Raw genomic sequence first — 21698 nt, 5'->3', positions numbered from 1 at the left:
ACACCACTATAGACAAGGCAGGCTTGGCTGCTGCTCCTGAAGAAATGAGTGCTCCTCGAGAGGGAGTTGGTCTGTCACCCCCACATCACTAAACAGAAGTAGGAAGATGGGTGCTGTGGACAATTCCACCTCACTGCCTCTGTCTCCTTCAGTGCCTCCCTCTAGGACCTCACTGAACTACTTGGATCTCCCCGCTGGGCATATCCAGATCTTCACCACTCTGCCCCAGGGACTCTGGCAAATCTCAGGGGTTGGCACAGGGCTCTCCAGTGTCCTAGTCTACCACGGTGAGTGTGGGAGCCCAGCATTGAAACTGCCTGCCTCTCCTTCCTCTTTAACCCCTGACTTTGTCCTTTCCCCATTGCAGACACTGGCAATTGTGACATAGCACTTAGTCATAAGTTCTCTCTCCCCAAAACTTTATCTTCGTTTCTCAAAAAAAAAAAAAAGTAAAATAAAATAAAATAAAGTAAAAAATTAAAAAAACAAAAACAAAAACAAAAACAAAAACCAAACAAAGAACGGGAGTGTCTGTAAGGTGGTCTCTGCCTGTGCGGCCAGTTTGTGGCTTCCTCTGTGTTGTTACTTCCTCTTCCCTCAGTTTTCCTTCATTTAAAAAACTATTTTATTTGTATTTGTGCATGCACACATCAGAGTGTATGGCTGTAATGTTTGAAGGAGCCAGAGGCGACAGAGCTCTCTGGAGTGGGAGTCCCAGGTTCAAGTGAGCATCCTGACATGGACGCTGGGAGCCAAATCAGGATCACTGGGAAAGTAGTAGATGCTCTTAGGCACTGCACCATCCCCCAGCCCTTAAAAACAAAACAAAACAAATAAAACCCTCATTTTTATTAACTCTGACATTCGTAATACTCATTATTCAGTCGAACAGTAACAGACCGGAGACCTGGCTATCTCCTCCCCTCTTTCCAGCGTGCTAGGATGAAGTTTGCTGTGCATCCGTGCACAGCTTTCTCTAATTCGCCCTGTCTTCTGGTCAGTTCAATGGCGCTCCACTGTAGAGAGGCTGCCAATAAGCACCAGGAAGGCATGGATGGACTTTGAGGGACGAGGTGGGGATGCCTCCACTCAAGCCCATAGCCTCCTTTGACAAGGGTTTCCCAGAAGCAAGGGGGCAACTTCTAATGTGTAGGGACATGAGCACTGGCCACACTGTGGGGGTGCCAGGAGCAGCTGCTCTGAGCACCCTGTGAGCCACTGTGTCCACTTCACAAGGGGACAGGATGCAGCTCAGACTTCCCTCCCCAGCTTCACCCTGGGTGCCTTCAATGGGAGGTTCCCTCTCTCCCCAAACTCAGTAAACCGAGAGCAATGAGATCATTTATTGCCAAGCCAGATATGAGTGACCACGGCTGAGAACACAGACAGACTCGGGGTGCCTCAAATGCCGCATTCCAACATGGAAACAGTTAAATGAATGTCTTATATGACAGAGCAGAGACTTGTCAGTCAGGTATCTTGCAAATAAATTTGGAGTAAACATCACCATTACAGCAAAGAGGGGGGCCTCAGCTAGCGTCCACACCTGCGGCCTGACGGCATTCTTAGCCTTTGGGTTGGTGGAAATAGCATCTGGTGCAGCCCCAAAAGGATTTTTACCTTTAGTCCTAAGGATGCTAGTTTAAACACGGAGGTGGGCAATTAATGTTTGTGGGGTGGGCGCTAAAGACTCCCCCAGACAATTCGGCTCTGGACCTGCAACCTTCCAGCTCTCCCCAGGTACAGAAGTCCTATAACTAGTCAGTCAGCATTTCACACAGATGTAGTGCTCTCCCCACCCCAGGAAAAAGTCAGTTCCCACTCTACAGTGTGATTGAGGCAGAGATGACTGCAGTGCGTTTCTGGACGTGTTCCTAACGGTTATGTCCTCCTTATCTTTGTTGTAGGTGAGATGCCCCAGGTCAACCAATTACTCTCTTCAAGCAGCCCCACTGTCCCCAGTCTCCCCGAGTCCCCAGACCGGCCTGGCTCCACCAGCCCCTTCGCGCCATCCGCTGCTGACCTGCCCGGCATGCCTGAACCTGCTCTGACCTCCCGTGTAAATGAGACAGGTGAGGGCTGGGGCCCTGAAAGAGGCGTTGGAAACGGGCCTTGGGGAAGGATATTTCTCAGACAGTCGGAGCTGCCTGAGGAGATTGGGCAAGTCACGCCCATGGATGACTGATCATGGGGGAGGGCAGGGGAGGACTGGAGCAGAGAGTGTGACTGAGGGTACGTCCGTGCAAGCAGAACCTCAAGCCACAAGCCTCCTGTTGATCCTTAGGGCGTGAAAGCGGACCCTTCTGACCCAGGCGTTACTTACATAGCATGTTTTTGAATTTTGCCTTTATTTGTTTGGAGACAGGGTCTCACTATGTATCCCTAACCGACCTGCAATCCAATCTATGCCTATTAGGTTGACTATAAATTTGCGGAAATTCTCCTATCTAACCACCTGAGAGCTGGGGGTTATACTTACTGCAATGTCTGGCTTACCATAATCTTTCAAGCATTGGTTTAAAAAGTTTTTTTTAAAAGTACAGCTGGCTAAACTGGAGATATTAGACACAGTCTTGGGCAACCTTGTATCCTGGTCTTTGCCCTCAGCATGCCCTACTACTGGGAGGAGTCCATGGGCACTCCCCAGACTCTAACTTGACACTTACTTCTCCATCCTCAGAGGACACAACACCCCCCTCCCCATGCCAAGAGGATCCCGAGCCTTCCATCAAGCTTCCAAAATGGCCAGGTGAGTGGAAGTCGGCCCCTCTGTCCTGACATGAAAGTCGAAAAGGCATTTCATTCATGCAGTGCCTGGCTAGCCCCTTGTCGGGGGCTCTCCTGCTCATTCTTTCACTGTTTAATCCATCCCCGCATCACCCAGTTGACTTCCCCATTGTTTAACATCTGTTCCACCATCAGCCTGTAGTACTAGGAGGAAGGGACCTTGCTTTTGGTGAGGGAGTACATCCCTAGGCTTTGTATTGTAGCCTCCCCAGGCCCAGCGTCACCTCCATTTCACAGACGACCTCCCCTGAGGCAGAGCAGGGCATACAGGTGTTCACAGCCACACAAATGGAGGGGCCAAAATTTGAACTCAGACATTTGGGCTCCCAAGTCTCAACCTTTCGGGGTTTGGGTCGGTTGGTGTTTGGGTTTCGGCATTGCTGTTGACAGTGTTTTTGTTTGTTTGTTTGTTTGTTGTCTTGAGACAGCCTCTCACCCTTGAACTGACTGTAACTCGGGTTGGCCTCAAACTCACATCCCTATTGTCTCAGCCTCTTGAGTACTAGGATTATAGGTGTTCAACACTGTGCCTACTGCCTTCATCTTCCCCCCTCCTTCCTTCATTTATTCCTTTCTTCTGTTTTCTTTCTTTCCGACTTGCTATGTAGCTGAGGAAAACTTTGAACTTCCAATCTTCCCGCCTCTACCTCCCAAGTCCTGGGATTACAGTCCTGTACCACCGCGTTCCTGATTATGAAATGACATTCGCGCTAGGCAAGCACTCTGTCAACAGCTACAATCTCGATAGCCCCACTGTCTTTTTTTAAAGGCTGTAGATCACGTTTGTTTGGTGTGTGTGTGTGTGTGTGTGTGTGTGTGTGTGTGTGTGTTTCAGGCTCCACATATGAAAGGTGACATGTGATATGTGCCTTTCTGAGCCTGGTTCCTCTCACTTAACATGCTGAATCCACGAATAACCAGCTCCCCTCCCCAACCCCATAGGGATGAGCGGTCCAGCCTAGTGAGTAACCGAAGGGTTGCGGCAGGTCACGGAGGGGCTGGGAAGCAGTTTGGTGGCAGATCATGTACCCTGGGTTTTGTCCACAGTAAACATCCTCCATTCCTCTGGGACAGCGGGAGGGTATGGATGAATGAGTGAACTGGTAGTGGACAGCTGGGAGCCATAGATGGAAAAACAAGTGGGGAGGACAGCTCTGGCCACCTCCCAACCCCTCACTCGCTAACACTCTGACTCACCCTGGCTTTTGTAGAGTCCGTGGAGCGGTTCCAGCACTCCCTACAGGACAAGTACCAAGCACTGCCCGGGAGCCCAAGTGGTCCTCTCGTAGCCATGGAGCTGGTGCGGGCCAGGTTGGAAAGAGGTAGCAACAAGAGTCAGGAAAGGGAGCTGGCCACTCCTGACTGGACAGAGCGCCAGCTAGCCCATGGCGGTCTGGCCGAGGTACTTCGGGTTGTCGGCGACTCCAGGAGACCACGAGAGACACAGGTGGTCGCTGTGCTGGGCAAGGCTGGTCAGGGCAAGAGCCACTGGGCCAGGACAGTGAGCCACACTTGGGCACAAGGCCAGTTACCACAATATGACTTTGTCTTCTATGTCCCCTGTCAATGCTTGGATCGCCCTGGGGACACCTACCACCTGCGGGATCTGCTCTGTCCCCCGACCCTGCAGCCACTGGCCATGGATGACGAGGTCATTGATCATATTGTGAGGCAGCCGGACCGTGTTCTGCTCATCCTAGATGCTTTTGAGGAGCTAGAGGCCCAAGACAGCCTCCTGCATGGACCCTGTGGACCTCTGTCCCCAGAGCCCTGCTCCCTCCGGGGACTGCTGGCTGGGCTCTTCCAGCGTAAGCTGCTGCGAGGCTGCACCCTGCTCCTCACAGCCCGGCCCCGGGGCCGCCTAGCTCAGAGCCTGAGCAAGGCAGATGCCATCTTCGAGGTGCCCAGCTTCTCTACGAAACAGGCCCAGATGTATATGAGGCACTACTTTGAGAACTCAGGGACAGCAGAGAGTCACGACAAGGCCCTGGGCCTCCTGGAGGGCCAGCCTTTTCTCCTCACCCACAGTCACAGCCCTGTTGTGTGCAGTGCCGTGTGTCAGCTCTCCAAGGCCCTGCTGGATCAGGGCGCAGAGGCCCAGCTACCTTGCACACTCACAGGACTCTATGTCGGCCTGCTAGGCCCTGCAGCTCAGAACAGCCCTCCTGGAGCCTTAGTTGAGTTGGCCAAGCTAGCCTGGGAGCTGGGACGGAGGCACCAAAGCACCTTGCAGGAAACCCAGTTTCCATCCGTGGAAGTGAAGACCTGGGCCGTGGCCCAAGGCTTGATGCAGCAGACCACAGAGGCCCAGCTGGCTTTCTCCAGTTTTCTGCTACAGTGCTTCCTGGGTGCTGTGTGGCTGGCACAGTGCAATGAGATGAAAGACAAGGAGCTGCCACAGTACCTGGCCTTGACCCCGAGGAAGAAGCGACCCTATGACAACTGGCTGGAGGGCGTACCACGCTTTCTGGCTGGCTTAGTTTTCCAGCCTCGAGCTCACTGCCTGGGAGCTCTGGTGGAGCCTGCAGCGGCTGCAGTGGCAGATAGGAAACGGAAGGTTCTTACCAGGTACCTGAAGCGCTTGAAGCTGGGGACACTTCGGGCCGGGAGGTTGCTGGAGCTGCTACACTGTGCCCACGAAACCCAGGAACCTGGTATTTGGAAGCACGTTTCACACCAGCTCCCAGGGCACCTCTCCTTCCTGGGCACACGGCTTACAGCCCCAGATGTGTATGTGCTGGGCAGGGCCTTGGAGACCGCCAGCCAGGACTTCTCCTTGGACCTTCGTCAGACTGGCATCGAGCCCTCCAGACTGGGAGACCTCGTGGGACTCAGCTGTGTCACCAGTTTCAGGTGTGGGCAGGACACAGGGCAGACCTGGACTGTAACTCTGGGAAGCCCCATTCCGTGGGTATAGCATTAGATGGTACAGCACAGTCCTCTCCAATAATAGGATGACAGTCTGAGGGTCAGAGAAAGGTAACCATTGCCACTAGCCTTGCGGCCTGTGGGGGGGGGGGTCGTTCTTCTAACCGATCTTTGAATACCTGTTGTACGCCAGGCACTGGAACACATCTAGAATCTCAGCCTAGCCTGAATTCAGATTGGTTTCGTCCTTCAGTCCAGCTGTGCCACTATTTTCTCAGGCTCAGAGACAAAGCCCTGCCCCCAACCCCCGCCCCCCAGCTTCTCTGCACTCAGTCTTCTCTGTTTCGCTGCTCTTTGAATTCAGGCAGCAGAGCAAGCGTCCCAGAACATGAGTCTGGTCAGAATCCAGTGCTGCTTAGGGCCCTGCAAGGACTCCCCTCTCAGGATGGGGGTCTAAGTTCTTTCATTTTACAGTATGCTTGAGCACGTCGGGGTAATCTCCAGAAAAATTCCTCCCACATCCGTGATAAACCCATTTTACTCAAGTTAGAAGGCCTGCCACAGTTGTGCCCAGCGTTTAGCATCGAGTATCCTGGCAGCCAAAGTAAAGTGTCCCTTTTTAAGAAAGGTGAACCAGCAAAGGCCGCCATGGAAGGAGGAGATCAAGCTAAGGAAAGGATCTCACAGGAGGTGGGACGTCCCCTTGTAGAGCCCCACTCCTTGTGATCTCACCCTGGTGCTGCGCCTGGGTCTGAGGCCTTCCCTCCACAGGGCCTCCTTGAGTGACACAATGGCATTATGGGAGTCCCTACAGCATCAGGGAGAAACCCAGCTACTCCAGGCGGCAGAGGAGAAGTTCACCATTGAGCCATTTAAGGCCAAATCCCCAAAGGATGTGGAAGACCTGAACAGCCTTGTGCAGACCCAGAGGTAAGGAGGCAAGGAAGGGGTCAGAGGTAGGTCCGGACTGTACAGGCAAACTCCATCTGTCACATGCATGTCCTGACTACAGAGCTGCCCAGGGCCCTGACCTGGCCACCCAGCCCCTCCACTTGCAGTCCCACCCAAGCAGGGACCCTGGCTTTGCCCTTTGCCCATTCTAAACCTGACACCCCCGTGTACCAGGCCCTTCACAGCTGAAGCCATGAGGAGATTACCTGCCTGCTGGGTGCTAACAAGGAGACCTTTTGCACCTACTAACTAGTGGGACCCCCCCCTCCCCAGCCCCTCAGGCAGACATAGTGCCAGCATGATTTCAGCCATAACAGAGCCAAGGTGCAGAGGATAGGGCACAAGGACAAGGACGGCATTGTCTAAGACCTAAGTGCTGCTGAGCTCTTTCTCCAAGTCTCTCCATGAGCCAGACACAGATACAGGCCTGAGATATTCATATTCTGTCTCTCTGTCTCTGTCTCTCTGTCTCTGACTCTGTCTCTCTCTCTCTCTCACACACACACACACACACACACACAAACACACACACACACACACACACACACGCTATGTAAATACTCTAACACCAAGCTACATCCTCAGCCCATTTAATTTTCTATATAGAGACAGGATCTTACTAAGTAGTTCAGGCTTGCCATAAATTGGATATGTAGTTGAAGCTGGCCTTCAAAAGGCTGGTAATGTAGGTCTACGCCACCCTGCCTGGCCCTGAGGATCTTCCTTTTTAAAATATTGTGTTTTTTATTATGCAGGTGTGCGTATGTGTGTGTGTGTGTGTGTGTGTGTGCATGCATGTGTGCGTGCGTGCGTGCGTGCGTGTGGGGGTCCAGAAAAGGGCATCAGATCCCAAGACTGGAGTTACAGGCAGTTAGGAGTCAAACTCTGCAAGAACAGTGTGAACTTAACCCCTGAGCTATCTCTTCAGCCCCTGAGGTTGTTCGTCTCAGTTTAGGATCAACAATAGCCCCCAAGGAAGGCAGTCCTGGGGGCAGGATGTGGACACTGGGACACCCCAGTGGGGTTACACCTATTTACCCTTTCTCTGTAGGCTGAGAAACCCCTCAGAGGATGCAGCCAAGGATCTTCCTGCCATCCGGGACCTTAAGAAGCTAGAGTTTGCGTAAGTGAAGGGGAAAATTACCTCAGTGCTCCAAGGTTGTTTCTTCCATCTTTGCTGATCTTGGGACAGAGACATGGTGAGCAGGAGGGGAGAGCTTGGACGATCCCTGCCCTCTCACTTAACAACTGGGAAAGAAGCCTCCACCTGCGGAGTGTGGCTTATTTGGGGAAGTGCAGGGGATGCTCAAATCAACAGAGTTGGCCATTTACAGGGTAATGCACATGCACACACACATGCACATGCATGCACACACTGCACACACATATACACACTCACACACATATGCATACATGCATGCCTTATACAGACATATAGCACACACATCCACATGTACACATTCAGACACATATGCATGTGCATATATCATTCTCACACATGCACACATATACACACATGCACATGCACACACACATGCACATATGCAAGAGCTCACAATATTCGCTCATCACAAAGCTCTTTGAGGATCAGAGGCTGCTGTCCATGATGAACCTATTCCCACAAGTTCCTTTGCAGGGTGGGCTGGGGGAGCTTCCTGGAAGAGGTAGCATCTTCACAGAAGCTTGAGAGATTGGGAATAAGCCTACGGGGGCTGGAGAGGAAGCCTTGGAGGAATGCATACGGAGTCAAGAGCCCAGCGTGTCCCAGACCATGGTCTCACACATAAGGGTGTTCTCTGACCTCAGTTTGAGTTCTTTCTCTGCTGAGCTAGGAACTACACCCTGTCTTGTTTCTGGGCTGGTCACTCCCCTGGCCACATGTACTCCTCCAGGGGAAATGCATGTATGAACTTTAGTGTCCTTACCACAGGCTAGCCTTGGCCCAGTCTGGCTGCTGAGTAGACAGACTTACTAGGGTTCCCAGTTGTGTGCACGCTCAGACCCCATCTGCCTCTTGCTTACCTGGGTCTTTCCTTGACAGGAAGGATCCTTCCTAAGAAATCTGAGTGTGTAGCTCCAGTGGGCCAGGCCAGCTTGCCCTCGTGATCTGATTGGGCACTGAGAGTCTTGCATGCTGTGGAAGCACTCCATCCCAGCAAACTGTGTAGCCAGGCCAGGGGTCTACCATCCTGGGCGGTGCCACCAGGGTAGTGGGAATAGAGATGGGATAAAGAAAGTTCTAGAGAGACGAGGGCTCTTGGGCTCTAACGGAGCTGCTGCACTCTAGTACACTGGCCCTGAAGAGCCCCAAGAGTTATGTTTAAGTCTGGCTGCCTGAACGTTTTCCCCCAGGGCTGAGGGTTGAGCTGAGGGTTGGGCCTTGTACATACCTGTCAAGCACTCTACCTCTGAGGTGCATCCCTACCCATGTGTTTGCTTGTTTCCTCTACTCCAGGCTGGCTTCAGACTTGCTATATAAACAGGGCCAAGCTATATAACCTTGAACTTCTAACTTCCTGCCTCTACTTCCCAATGCTAGGGTGATAAGCGTACTCTGCTGTGCCCGGCTTATGCAGTGCAAGGGATAGAGCACAAAGCTTTGTGCATGCTAGGCAGACACTCTGCAATTCAGCTACGTTCCCAGCCCATATCTATAATTTTGAAGGGGGGTTTTAATATTTAGTCTAGCCTTGGACTTGCTCCTCCTTGCCTCGGCCTGGCCGAGTGCCTCTCCAGGATTGGACACCCGCTCCACCACCCAGCTTTAATGCAGCTCACCGACTGTAAACCATTTCACTTCATATCTTAGACAGTCATGGGCACGGTGAGACCGAGAGATAGAATGGTTTCTTCGGTGTTGCAAATATCAGGTTAGCTTGCCTGGTTGACTAACAAAGTGTCAGTGTTTGGTCCTGTTAGAGATGAGACCACTCCAGCCAGGTAAACCCTGTGTCAAAACAAAGAGAGCGATCCTCAGGGAATTTTTACATAAAGTCCCCTTCATGAGAAGAGTTGCCCTGGAAGACAGATTTGGAAACTGAGGCTTGGCGATACTGGTGATTTGCCTGCAGTCCCATCTGGTCACACACTTGCCGCCAGCTTCCCAGCATCCCCCCCCTCCCACCCCCCACACACACAGATAACCAAGTTTCTGTTGTTTTCAACAGGACATAAGATGACAGATATGTACAGAGGTAAAAATATTGCTGAAAGAGGAAATGTCTGAAGACAGCCACAGGGTGTTTTCTGGTGTTGAATTATTTTCAGCTTAAAAAGCCCCTCCCCGGTGATCGGAACTGCACTCTGGGTACCAGAGGCTGCAGAGTGGAACAGGCTAGAGCCAGGCCAACAGCCACCTACACGCTGGAAGCTCTGAGACAGTTCTGAGGAAGAAAGGAAGGAAACAAAGGGCTATTCTGGGGTGTCTGTTGCAGCCACCCCCATGTTCCCCACCCTGCAGGCCTCTTTGACTGTCTGATGAGTCCACTTAAAACCTCTCACGTGTGTAGGTGAGGTGTGTACATGTGGCTGAGCTGGCAGAATGCGTCCTGAGATGTGTAAAGCCCTGGTTCGATTCTCAGCTCTACCTACACTGGGTACGGGGCACACATCTTCCGTCCCAGCATCCAGTGGTAGAGGCAGGAGATCTGGTTCGAAGTCAGTTTATACATGGGTTGGGGTCCTAGGCTCGAGGGCTTCCCTATGCTCCCACTTCTGGCTTTTTCCTGAATCAAGACCCAGCCCCAGGCCTCTGTGTGGCAGTGCCCCTGCCCTGAATGCCACCCTGGCCCTCAGTTTCCTCTGTTTGTCTGTCTGTTTGTTTGTTGCTCATTTATTTGCCTCTATGTGTGTGTGGGTGCGCCGTGCTGTGGAGGTTAGAGCACAATTTGCAAGAGTTGGTTCTTTCTACCATGCCAGTCTCAGGGACAAAATTCAGATCCCCAGGATGGGTGCAGGCACTTTGACCCTACTGACCTCAGTGTTCCGAGACCCTCCCTGAACTTCCCCACAGTGAGTCTGTCTGTAGCATTTCTTATCTTTCATAAGCAGTGACTGAGTGGAAAAGCTCATGGATGATTCAGAACGGGGCTGGGTCCCATCTTGGGTCTCCAGGCTTTCCCCACACTGATGAAGCTCCTAGACTTCTTCCCTGCCTGGAGTGTGCCTCCTGGACACATTGTGGTCTAGACCAGGAGCCACTTTCTTTGGCTGGCTTTATGCAAGGGGTGTCCTAGCACTGGGGGAGAGATGAGATTTTCCCAGTGTACTGAACTAGTGAGTTGCAGGTTCAGTGGCCTCCGGATCTCTTGTGGCACACACACACACACACACACACACACACACACACACACACACACACACACACACACACACTCGAGGAGGGGGGGGAGGGAGGGGGAAAGGGGAGAGGGAAAGGAAAAGGGGAGAAGGGGGATAGATATTTAATATGCAGGGGCAGGTGATCTGGTGTGACCCTAGGTATAGTCTTGGCCGGTGTGGGGGGCCTCTTCACTGGGCAAGGGTGAGCATGCGTGGGTGGCTATCAGCAGCAGTGAGGACAGATTTACGGCTGAAAGCAGAAAGTGAAGTGGGAGTCTCCCAGGGATAAGAAGCCGGGGAGTCAGAGAAGGCCTCAGATTGTTCTTCCTATTTGCACTCCACTGTCTGACCTCTGCCATCGTCGATTGCTTCCTAGATTGGGCCCCGTCTTGGGCCCGCAGGCTTTCCCCACACTGGCCAAGATCCTTCCAGCATTCTCTTCCCTGCAGCACCTGGAGTAAGTTACAGACCCCGAAAGTCTCCACCCTGCACCCTGACGAGCCCTGGGAGCCTCCTCTATCCTCTGCCTGACAGAGCCAAACTTTGCCCCCAGGGCACATGGGGAGTCTTTCTCCTTTTCCTTTCCCTTCTCATCTCTTCTTCACAGCTTCCTCAGTGGGGAAACTGTGTGGGAGCCAGATGACCCCACCATGGGGACTTATGACCCCTAGTACAGGAAAGGGACAGAGAATGGGACTCCCCAGGTTTTAAAAAAGAGTTTGGAGTTTTGCAAGCTTTGAAATTCTTTTTCCCACACAACCCCCTCCTTCGCTGCTCTTAGAAAGCACAAAAGTCGGATGAGTGGGAGCAGGGAGCTGCGCTGTAGCTGAGGTTCCAAGAGGTTAGGGGAGCCCACCAGCTCAGTAGGCTCCTAGGAAGCCAAGCAGGGCTAGTCCATGGTGTGTGGCCAGCTGAATGGCGCCCCCAGGTGGCTCGTTCAGGCCAGCTCCCATAAGCTCAGAGAGGAGGGCCAGGGCTGGAGGATGCCGACCTGGGCTCACTGATAAATGGCTGCTCCCTGATCCCACCTGCAGCCTGGACTCACTTAGCGAGAACAAGATCGGGGACAAAGGTGTGTCGAAGCTCTCAGCCACCTTCCCTCAGCTGAAGGCCCTGGAGACGCTCAAGTGAGTACGCTGGCCCTGCCTCCTGGTATAGAGCCTTTCTCCAGCCCACCCTGCGTCCTGTGGTCTCTCCATCCTTCACTCACTCATTCTGTTCTAGGTCATGCGCTGTTCTGTTCAGTCACTGCTTATCTCTTCCGTGTTCTTCCTAGTGTTTGTACGGTCCAGGGGGCCACCTCAGGGACACTGGCTGCCTCTTTAAGACATGGTCTCTCTCTGGCTTGGAACTTTCCAGTTATGCCAGGTTATCCAGCCAGTGAGTCCCCGGGTTCCACATGTCTCCACCTCACCAGTGCTGGGAGTACAGGCATGACCAACATGCCTGGCTTTCTGTGTGGGTTCTAGGGATCGAACTCTAGACTGGGAGACAAGCACTCTATTGAGCGATCTCTCCAGACCTCATTTATTGGTTTAGTGAACAAAGACGTAAGGAAGCCTTGCTATCCTGGGCAACAGTGGAGACCCCAAAGATCCTGCTCCCAGACCTCAGGCCTCTTCACATTTATAAACCAGAAACAAGCAAATAAACAAACCATAATTATAATATAGTAAGCTGGCCATAGTAGCTCGGGGGAGGCTGAGACAGTGGGATAACTACAAGTTTAAGGCCATCCTGTGACTAAGTCTCAAAAACCAGATGGTGGGGGAGGGGCCGGCAGGTCAGTTTAGTCAGTGGAGGTGGTTGCTGCTAAGCTTGACCATTCGAGTTCCATCCTTGGGACCTACATGGTGGAAGGAGGGAACCAAGCAACCCCTGCACACTGTTCCTCTGTGTTTGTGACCACAAAAAGAGAAAGAGGAAAAAGTATCGAAATAAGACGCATGTAGTAAAAGTTGAGTGCATGAAAACTCTTCCGGGATATTGGAAGAGGAGGGACAGGTTGGGGCTTAGTGGTGAAGCACGTGCGGTGGGAGCTGTCTTTAACCATTCTAAGCTTTGGGTAGTTAAGGTGGAATAGGTGTGCGGGAGGTGGGCATGGCATCCCAACGAACACTTGGGCGCATACACCTGTGATCCCAGCCCTGGAGAGACTGGAGCAGGAGGATCTTTGAGTTCAAGGCCAGCCTGGGCTACATAATGACACCTTGTCTCAGAATAAAAACGAAAATGTAGAAGGGGCCAAGAAGATGCCTCAGAGGGTGAAGACTTGTTGCACACGTAGGGAGATCTGAGTTCAGTCTCCAGAGCTCATGTAAAAGTGTGTCAATGCAGAAACATGGCTCTCATCCTGAAAGTGGTTAAGCGTTTACTTGAGAGCAGTTTTGAGTGACCATGGCTCAGAAACACAAATCTAGGTCACCCCAGACTCCACGTTCCAACATGGAGACAGTTTCTGAAGTTTCATAGTTTTACCGAACAAAGTCAGTCATAAATTCAGCAAGTTTAAAATACATTGGTAGGACCAGGCAACAGTAGTGCATACCTTTAATCTCAGCACTTGGGAGACAGGCAGGTGGATTTCTGTGAGTTTGAGGACAGCCTGGTCTACAGAGAAACTCTGTCTGGGAAAAACAAAACAAAACAAAATGAACATACATTGGTAGGAACATCAGAGAAGCAAGTACATCAAGCAGGGGAAGCTTTTCTACAGGTCCAAGACATCATCTGATGACATTCTTAGCTTTTGGATTGGTGGAAGCCAGCGTTCAGCTAAGTTAACAGATCCAAGAGGTTTTTATCCACCAGCCACAGGATACTAGTTCTGACACGGAGGCGGGCAAGGACTGGCTGTTTTCGGGCCTCTTCCAACCTCTCCACAATCCGTCAGTCTCTGCAGACAGTCTTTCCAGGAGTTCTAATTCACAACTCCACAATAATAATAATAATAATAATAATAATAATAATAATAATAATAAATATAAAAGCACTGAGAACATAGCAATGGTAAAGCAAACTATCTAGCACATGGAAGGCCCTGGGTTCAATTCCTACAACAAAACAAACAAACAAAACATTTAAAAATATCTGTCAACACTTCATGTTATGCACAAGGTTTAGAAACCTGAAGATATCCAAGGGTTCCTGTGTAAATTTCCTTGATGTACAGTGTAGACATACAGTGTAGACGCCTCTATAAGTTACAACAGTCTACTTCTGGCCTTTCTCTGTTTTTTCATAAATTCATTTATTCATTCACTTTACATTCTGGTCGCACCTTCCCCTCCTCTCAGCCCTCCCTTACACAGCCCCTCCCTCCACCCCCTTCCGTTCTATTCCTGGACATAAGAGCATTTATTAAGTACCTACAGTGCGTAGTGCTGGAAAGTCGCCCTAGGGGAAAAGGGCACTATCAAATTAGACAGCCCGTGGAAGCAGAGGAGCTCTCTTTCCCTGTCATCCACCTCTCACCCCCAAACCCACTCTCCCATGATCCTTCCCTAGGCTGGCTATCGCAGGTGGCTACAGACCACCTGTGAGGTGGTGCATTTCCAGCCAGTGGGAAAGGGAGAGCCTCACACTTGGGTCCTGAACAGTTTCCTCCCTGTGTCTCCCTAGCCTGTCCCAGAATAGCATCACCGATGTGGGCGCTTGCAAGCTTGCAGAAGCCCTGCCGGCCCTGGCCAAGTCCCTCCTAAGGCTGAGGTGAGTGAGGTGCCCTGCTGAGTGGTCTGGGGAAGCGGGGGTGGGGAGGTAGGGGGTGAGTGTGTATGTGTTTGGGGTGTGTAGGATCCCCTTTTGCTGGCTTGCAAGGTCTTTGTGGAACATCACACAGCATTGGGGCAAGTTGCTTCCAAGCCTTCATGTCTTCATCTGTAAAATGAGCCATGGCAACGATCGTGTGTCATACCCCAGTGCTGTCCCTAGTGGGCAGTAGATTGTTGCCTCTTACCGGAGGAAGAGCCCACAGGAAAACCCTTTAGTGCTGGCTTCTGGGCTGTCCACCATCATCCCAGCCAGTGTTTATGCTGCCACCTTCTGGAAGACCTTGGTGTAGCATCTCCAACTTCAAAACTCCTTTCAGCGAGTCTTTGGTACTAGGGGACTGTGAGGGGAACGGAGTTTGAATGGGAGCCCCAGGAGCCCCAGTCATTCAGTGCAGAACTACCAGTTCTCGACTAACTGGGAAAGGATTTTCTTCCCCAAGTCATGTTCTAGGAAAGATGTCTTCTATCCACCTCTACTGAGGCAGCTGCTCCTCTATCCTTCCAACCAAGTCCTTTGTGCCATGAATGAGTTGTGCCCTGCATGACTCATAATATATGTACTTGGTACCCACCTAACACCCTCATTTGTGCTAAGTGTACAATATTCCCTAACGTGGGTATCCTTGGGGTGGGGGTGGAGGTCAAGAAAGTCTAGGTCAGACAGGCAGGTGCCTGTGAACCATGAAGGCATACTAACTACTATTGTTGCTGGGACCAAATAAAGACAACTTAAGGAAGGAAGGAAGGAAGGAAGGAAGGAAGGAAGGAAGGAAGGAAGGAAGGAAAGAAGGATGGAAGGAAGGAAGGAAGGAAGGAAGGAAAGAAGGAAGGAAAGAAGGAAGGAAGGAAAGAAGGAAGGAAGGAAAGAAGGAAGGAAGGAAGGAAGGAAGGAAGGAAGGAAGGAAGGAAGAAAAAAGGAAGGGAAGGAGGGAGTTCTTTGGACTCAGTGTAAGGTACAGCCCATGATGGTAGGAGGGCATGTGGCAGGAATGTGAATGTGAAGGTGACCTCTCCCTCCCTCCCTCCCTCTTTTCCTCCTTCCCTCCCTCCCTCTTTTCCTCCTTCCCTCCCTCCTCCTCTTCCTCCTCTCTCTCTCTCTCTCTCTCTCTCTCTCTCTCTCTCTCTCTCTCTCTCTCTTGTGTGATCTACATATACACCCATATGGCAAACATACAGTGCCTGCAGAGGCCAGAAGATGATAGCAGGTCCCCTGGGACTGGACTTACAAATGCCCACGGCTATCTCATAATACAGAATACATTCATTCCAACTTCAAAGTCCCCAGAGTTTCTGGGTTTTCTTCTTCCCGAGGCCAACATAACTCACCTTCTGCGATATCTCATATGGTCCTCAGTGGTTTCTGTGTGTCACGCTCTGAGACCTGGCTAACACGTAGCCTACAGCATAAACCAGCAAGAAGCCATCTGCTCTCCCTACAGTGACCCCTCCCTACCCATTCTACAAATGAGCAATGGTGTTTGTAGGAAATCAAGTGGCTGGAAAGAGACATGTTTTTGAACCTGGGAAGTTGGTCCCCTTATAGTCTCCATACTTTGGGCTGAGAAACACCCTCTCCTCTCCCTCCCTCTCCCCTCCCCTCTCCCTCTCCCTCTCCCTCTCCCTCTCCCTCCCTCTCCTCTCTCTCTGTCTCCTTCTCTCCCCTTCCCCCTGTCTTTTCTCTTTCTCCCCTTTCTCCTTCTACTATTTTTTCCTCTTTCCTCATCTCCCCCTCTGTCTTTCTCTCTCCTCTCCTCTCCTCTCCTCTCTCTCCTCTCCTCTCCCTCCTCCCTCTCCTCTCCTCCTTCCTTTCTCTCCCCTCCCTCCCTCCATGTGTGTATGTGTGTGTATGTCTCTGTGTGTGTATGTCTGTATGTAGGTGTGTGTGTATATAGTATGTGTGTATAGTGTGTGTGCCTGTGCATGCGTGCGTGCGTGCGTGCGTGCGTGTGGGGTGTGTGTGTGTGTGTGTGTGTGTGTTGCTGAGTGTGGAGCCCTGAGCTGCTTCATGTATACTGGACAAGCATCCTACTACTGAGCTATAACCCCAGCCTTCTTAACTTTCTATTTTTGACGGGCTGTGGAGATGGCCCCACAGTTAAGAACACTGGCTGTTCTTGCAGAGAGAGAACCTAGATTCCATTTCTAACACCCACATGGTGGCTCACAACCATCTGTAAACTCCAGTCCCAGGGGATTCAATGCCCTCTTCTGGCTTCCTCAGGCAAAACAACCATACATCCATATAATAATTTTTTTTTTAAAGTTCTAATTTGTCACAGGGTCTCATGTATCCTAGGTTGGCCTGAACTTGTAATCCCTCTGCCTCAGTTTCCCAAGTAGCTGAAATTGCAGGCCTGAGCCACGAAGCCCAGTATACAACTTAATACCCATGCTTGTTGTATCTTGTACTCACTGTGGAACCACAAATAAGTGGCTTCAACTCTCTGGGCCTCAATTAGTCCATCTGTAAAATGGGACAGTAGGGCTTGCCTGGGGATATAGCTTGGTTGTTAGAGTGCTTGCTAATGTGTGAGGTCCTGGGTTCATTCCCTCCCCAGCACTGCATAACTGGATGTGGTGCACTGTAACACTAGTAGTCAGGAGGGGGAGGCAGCATCAGAAGTTAAAGGTCATCTTTGACTACATACCAAGTTCCAGACCAGTATGGGGATACATGAGATGAATGGATGGATGGATGGATGGATGGATACACACACACACACACACACATACACACACACAGAGAGAGAGAGAGAGAGAGAGAGAGAGAGAGAGAGAGAGAGAGAGAGAGAGAATGAATGGAGCAGTAATCTCACTGGAAAGTGGCTGTCCCCTGGCCTGAGCTGGCCCAGCACCCGACCCTCTTCCTTCCTCTGTTGCCGGCAGCTTGTACAACAATTGCATCTGTGACGAAGGGGCCAAGAGCCTGGCACGAGCGCTTCCAGACATGGTGTCCCTGCGGGTGATGGAGTGAGTGTTGGGTCTGGGTGGTATTTGGGGAGGCAGAGGATCTCCCACCTGCGTGGTGAGAAGGGTTGAGGTGGGAGTCACCATGCCTCAGATCGGCCTCTCTCTTCAGTGTCCAGTTCAACAAGTTCACGGCTGTTGGGGCCCAGCAGCTGACCTCCAGCCTTCAGAAGTGCCCTCAGGTGGAGACACTGGCGTAAGTCACCTTGCCCCCAGGGTTGGAGTTTGTGTCTCTAGACTCAAATCCCCCCCCCCCCACTGCCAACCAGTGCCTGATCCTGGGATGACAAGTGATTTGCCTGCTGGGCTCTGGTCGTGTTAGTCGAGATATAGAACACATTTTGTTGGTCGGGGACAGGGTCTCATGAGGGCGACTGCCTCCCAAGCGCTGGAGTTATAAGCATGCACTGCCCTGTCCAATTGCATGTGGCATTGGGGACCCAAGTCAGGACTTGGTGTGTCCTAGGCAAGCAGGCCACTACCTGAGCCATGTTCCTGCCCTAAACTTTTAGGACAACATTGCCACACAAAACACTCAATGAATATTTCATCAGGGGGAATCATATGAAATTGCCTAATCCAGTCATTCTTAGAAGATTAAAAAAATAGCAAATTCATCTTTTGTTTGTTTTTGAGACAGAATTGCACTCGAGCTCCTGATCCCCCTGCCTCAGCCTCCCGAGTGTGGGCACTATAGAAGCATGGGCTGTGCCCAACTTAAAACTTACTAAGCCGTACTGATGTTTGATGTCCAGCACTGTCTGCTCTTCTGACGGCTTTGACCTGCACAGTTGTGCCTGCTCTCTCAGATGAGCAGCGGGATCTCTAGAGGCCTCTCCTGTTGTGACCCTAATACCTGACAGAGGCAAAAGAGGGCGGGGGCAGCTGCACTCACCGTCATGAGGGTGCAGTTTGTCGGACCTGGCAGGGAGCAGTTAGCTGCCAGGGCTGCAGGCCATTAGCTTCTAAGATCCACCCACAGTGACCTACTTCCGCCAGCCAGGTCCTACCTCTTCAGGATGCCACAGCCTTCAAACTAGTGTCCCACTCTGGGGAGAAAGCGTTCAAAACGTGATCCTGTGTAGGATGGACCGAACTGAAACCATAACAGGATCCGCTTTATAGCTGAAGGGAACATGGCACAGAGTGGACGATTTCTAGGTCACACAGCAAACAGGGACTGAAGTGGGGGGGTGGGGGAGGGGCTCCAAATGTTCAGTTCTCCCCATGCTGGTCTGGACCCTGCCAGATGGGATGTGTTCAAGGCTCTGGACAGAGTGGGAGGTGGGACTTGTGAGCAGCTTGTCCTTGGGTGTCCTGCTTCATTTCCTCTAACCTGGCCCTGGGCCCCATGTCCCCTCTGCAGAATGTGGACACCCACTATCCCCTTTGGGGTCCAGGAACACCTGCAGCAGCTGGATGCCCGGATTAGCCTGAGATGACCCTGCTGTACCCTGGACAAGGTAACCATGTTGGACACCAGACCAGGAGGGAAACCGGCAGGGACATCTGGGTCAGTGTCCTTGTAAAGGGGTGACTAAGGGCATTGAGTGAGGCTGGTTGGCTGTCCTGGATCTGTGTGTCATCTGGAGCTATCCTGTCTCCAAATTGGCAGGTGTTCTCCAGACTTGGGGGACTTGGGCCAAGGAACCTCCCTGAGGCCAAGCTTAAAGACCAGGGAAAAACAGGCCGAGCCAGTCACCCATAATCCCCATCCTTAGCATTGGGAAGTCCTTCCTTTGAAGCTTTATGTCTTTCTTGCTGCTGTTTTCATCTTCACGGGAAATTAATACATTTCCTGCCAGCAACATGAAGACGATTGTCCCCTCACCCTTTGTCTGTCCACTCTCTCCTCTGGCCTGTGCTGTCATTGTCCTCCAGCCTCTCCTTCAGTCCCCCACATTGTGACAGCTCCTACTCTTCTGTCAAGGCTGCTCCTCTGGAAGCTCACCTGCCTCTCCTGATCTCCCACAGCCGTACTCTGGGACACTGACCATGCTGGACCTTGAACTGGATACTGTGGACTCAGCTCTTCTGCGGGCCATATCCCAGGAGAGTCAGCATCCTATCACCCTGCCCCTGCAGGCTCAGAGTTGGGCCCTGCCTACATGAGGACTGGATACACGTCTGGTTCCTCTGCAGGCTCCAAGGCCAGCTGCAGGCTCTTCTGGCGCCAGGTATGAAGACGCCCCGCTCTGCGTCTGTGAGCGCTGGCAGACAGGCCTGGGGCTCCTTCGTGTGGGTTCACCCAGGAGGCCGAAGGCCTTCTCTTCGACATTCCAGGCCAGAGTGAGGAACTGAAGCATCCAAGGGCCTGCCTGCCTGGTGAGAAATCATGTCTTCCTGCTGCTCCCAGCGGCCTACTGGAGGCTCTGAAGATGCTAATGGCGATGCTGGTCTGCGACCTCTAGAGGTGACAGGGAGCCTATGGCAGCTCTTTCTACTTGTGGCACTGTTCATAAACTTTAGGTCGAAGCTGAGTCGGGCCTGGCCCAGGCCCTGCACTGAAACAAGAGCCAGGGCACGGTCCACCTCAGGGCTGTGGCGGGCAGCTCTTCTGGCCTCTCCTTCGCACTCACTACACTTTAAATGCACCAAGTCCCATCTGGGGACACCTTCTGTCTCATCTAATGCAAAAACAAGCAAATAAACAAAACAAGAGAAATCCCAAACCAGCCAAACCACAGTAACTTAAAACAGTCCACATCTGCCCACCAGGCAGGCTCAGCCGTCTGTCTCCACCAACCAGAAGTCAGGCTGGAGTCATCTTGAGTGTGGCATGTGACACAGGTTGCTAGCTGGGAGCCCTGAGTCTTTACTGGCACAGCTGGCTGGGGCTCATATTTTAGCTGTGTTATAGGGGGACCACCCAGAGAGGAGAAAGTGAGGAGACACAAGCCAGCAGAGACAGTCTGTAGACTGTTCAGAACAGGCCTTGAGGCCACACAGTATGGCTTCTACCACCTTCCACCTCGCCCTTGTGCATACCATACACCCACTACCGCTGAGGCCCTGTCTTCACTGCAAAGATCTTCGTAGCTTCCAAAGATGCAGTGAAAAGCTCTTACTCCCGGACCTGAGGCCTGAAGCAGTGAGCACCATACAGTGGAGTGTTCTCTCCTGCTGCCTTGCTGCATCCTGGGAGCATCTCTGTAGCCAAGTTGGCCAGCCTTGGCTGCAGCTAGCCCAAAGAGCTTGGCAGCACCTGCGCCATTGTTCCTGTTTTCTCTGGCCACCACTTTGAGCTCAGGCACCATTGATCCCTCCATCTGGACGGTGACAGCTTGCCTTCATGTCTTGGCAGAGGGAGCTGTCTGTGTGACTCCAGCATGCCAGCCCTGATGCCAGCAGGACTGGCATGTCCCAGGAGGTGGGAACTGGGCTAGAGGGCCTGGGGTCGGGGGTCAGGGGTCAGGCCTCTCGGAGGTGATTCTTGAAGAGGATCCAGCTGCAGCTCAGGTTTACGTAAGACCTGATAGGGCATCAGGCTCAGGGGTGGCACATGGAAGTCCCATGTATGTGACCACAAGGGGACAGCACTGAGGCACTCTCCAAGGCAGGCACCTGCTGTACCTCTGCTTTGGTTTGTCTGGAGATGCCAAAATGCCTCTCATTACTGTGTTGATGCCTGTCATCTTAATGAGTTGATTAGGTGAAGGCACTCATTATAGTGGCCAGGGACATAGTAAATGCTCAACAAATCTCACTGGTTCTTAATCTTGTGCACTGGGCAGCATCTTCCCTTCAAAGGACTACACAACACCAGCTCATGACTGAGCTGTCTGGTTTCACGCTCCATTTTGCTGCATATGCAAGGCAAGTTTCCTCTGTGCCTTAGCTTCCTTATTTGTAAAATGGAAGAGTCGTGGATCTTCTCTTCTGGGTTATGTAAAGACTCCATGTGGAAAGAATATTAATAAAATGGGTCAGAAAGTGGCTGAGGGGCTAGAGCAAGCCTGATGACCCGAGCCTGATCCCCAGGGCCACACGATGGAAGGGGGAACCAGTGATCACAAGTTCTCTGGAAGTCTGTGC

At 51.9% G+C, this 21698-nt stretch overlaps 1 protein-coding gene across 2 annotated transcripts in view; it reads left to right on the top strand.

Moving 5' to 3' along the window:
- Nucleotides 1-21369, top strand: part of Ciita (class II major histocompatibility complex transactivator) — a 47211-nt gene extending 25842 nt beyond the window's left edge. For both annotated transcript variants that reach the window (XM_032912353.1, XM_032912354.1), the window contains exons 7-19: nucleotides 153-287; nucleotides 1908-2072; nucleotides 2681-2749; nucleotides 3999-5640; nucleotides 6427-6585; nucleotides 7658-7729; nucleotides 11303-11383; nucleotides 11961-12053; nucleotides 14548-14634; nucleotides 17583-17666; nucleotides 17776-17859; nucleotides 19030-19126; nucleotides 19638-21369. In XM_032912353.1, the coding sequence (XP_032768244.1) occupies nucleotides 153-287; nucleotides 1908-2072; nucleotides 2681-2749; nucleotides 3999-5640; nucleotides 6427-6585; nucleotides 7658-7729; nucleotides 11303-11383; nucleotides 11961-12053; nucleotides 14548-14634; nucleotides 17583-17666; nucleotides 17776-17859; nucleotides 19030-19105 (2747 nt within the window). In that variant the 3' untranslated portion in view covers nucleotides 19106-19126; nucleotides 19638-21369. The remainder of the gene's footprint in view (nucleotides 1-152; nucleotides 288-1907; nucleotides 2073-2680; nucleotides 2750-3998; nucleotides 5641-6426; nucleotides 6586-7657; nucleotides 7730-11302; nucleotides 11384-11960; nucleotides 12054-14547; nucleotides 14635-17582; nucleotides 17667-17775; nucleotides 17860-19029; nucleotides 19127-19637) is intronic.
- Nucleotides 21370-21698: the final 329 nt, after the last annotated feature.

Source organism: Rattus rattus, chromosome 9 (assembly GCF_011064425.1).
Source record: "Rattus rattus isolate New Zealand chromosome 9, Rrattus_CSIRO_v1, whole genome shotgun sequence".
Classification (NCBI taxonomy): Eukaryota; Metazoa; Chordata; class Mammalia; order Rodentia; family Muridae; genus Rattus; species Rattus rattus.
This window is presented reverse-complemented; position numbering and strand designations above follow the sequence as displayed.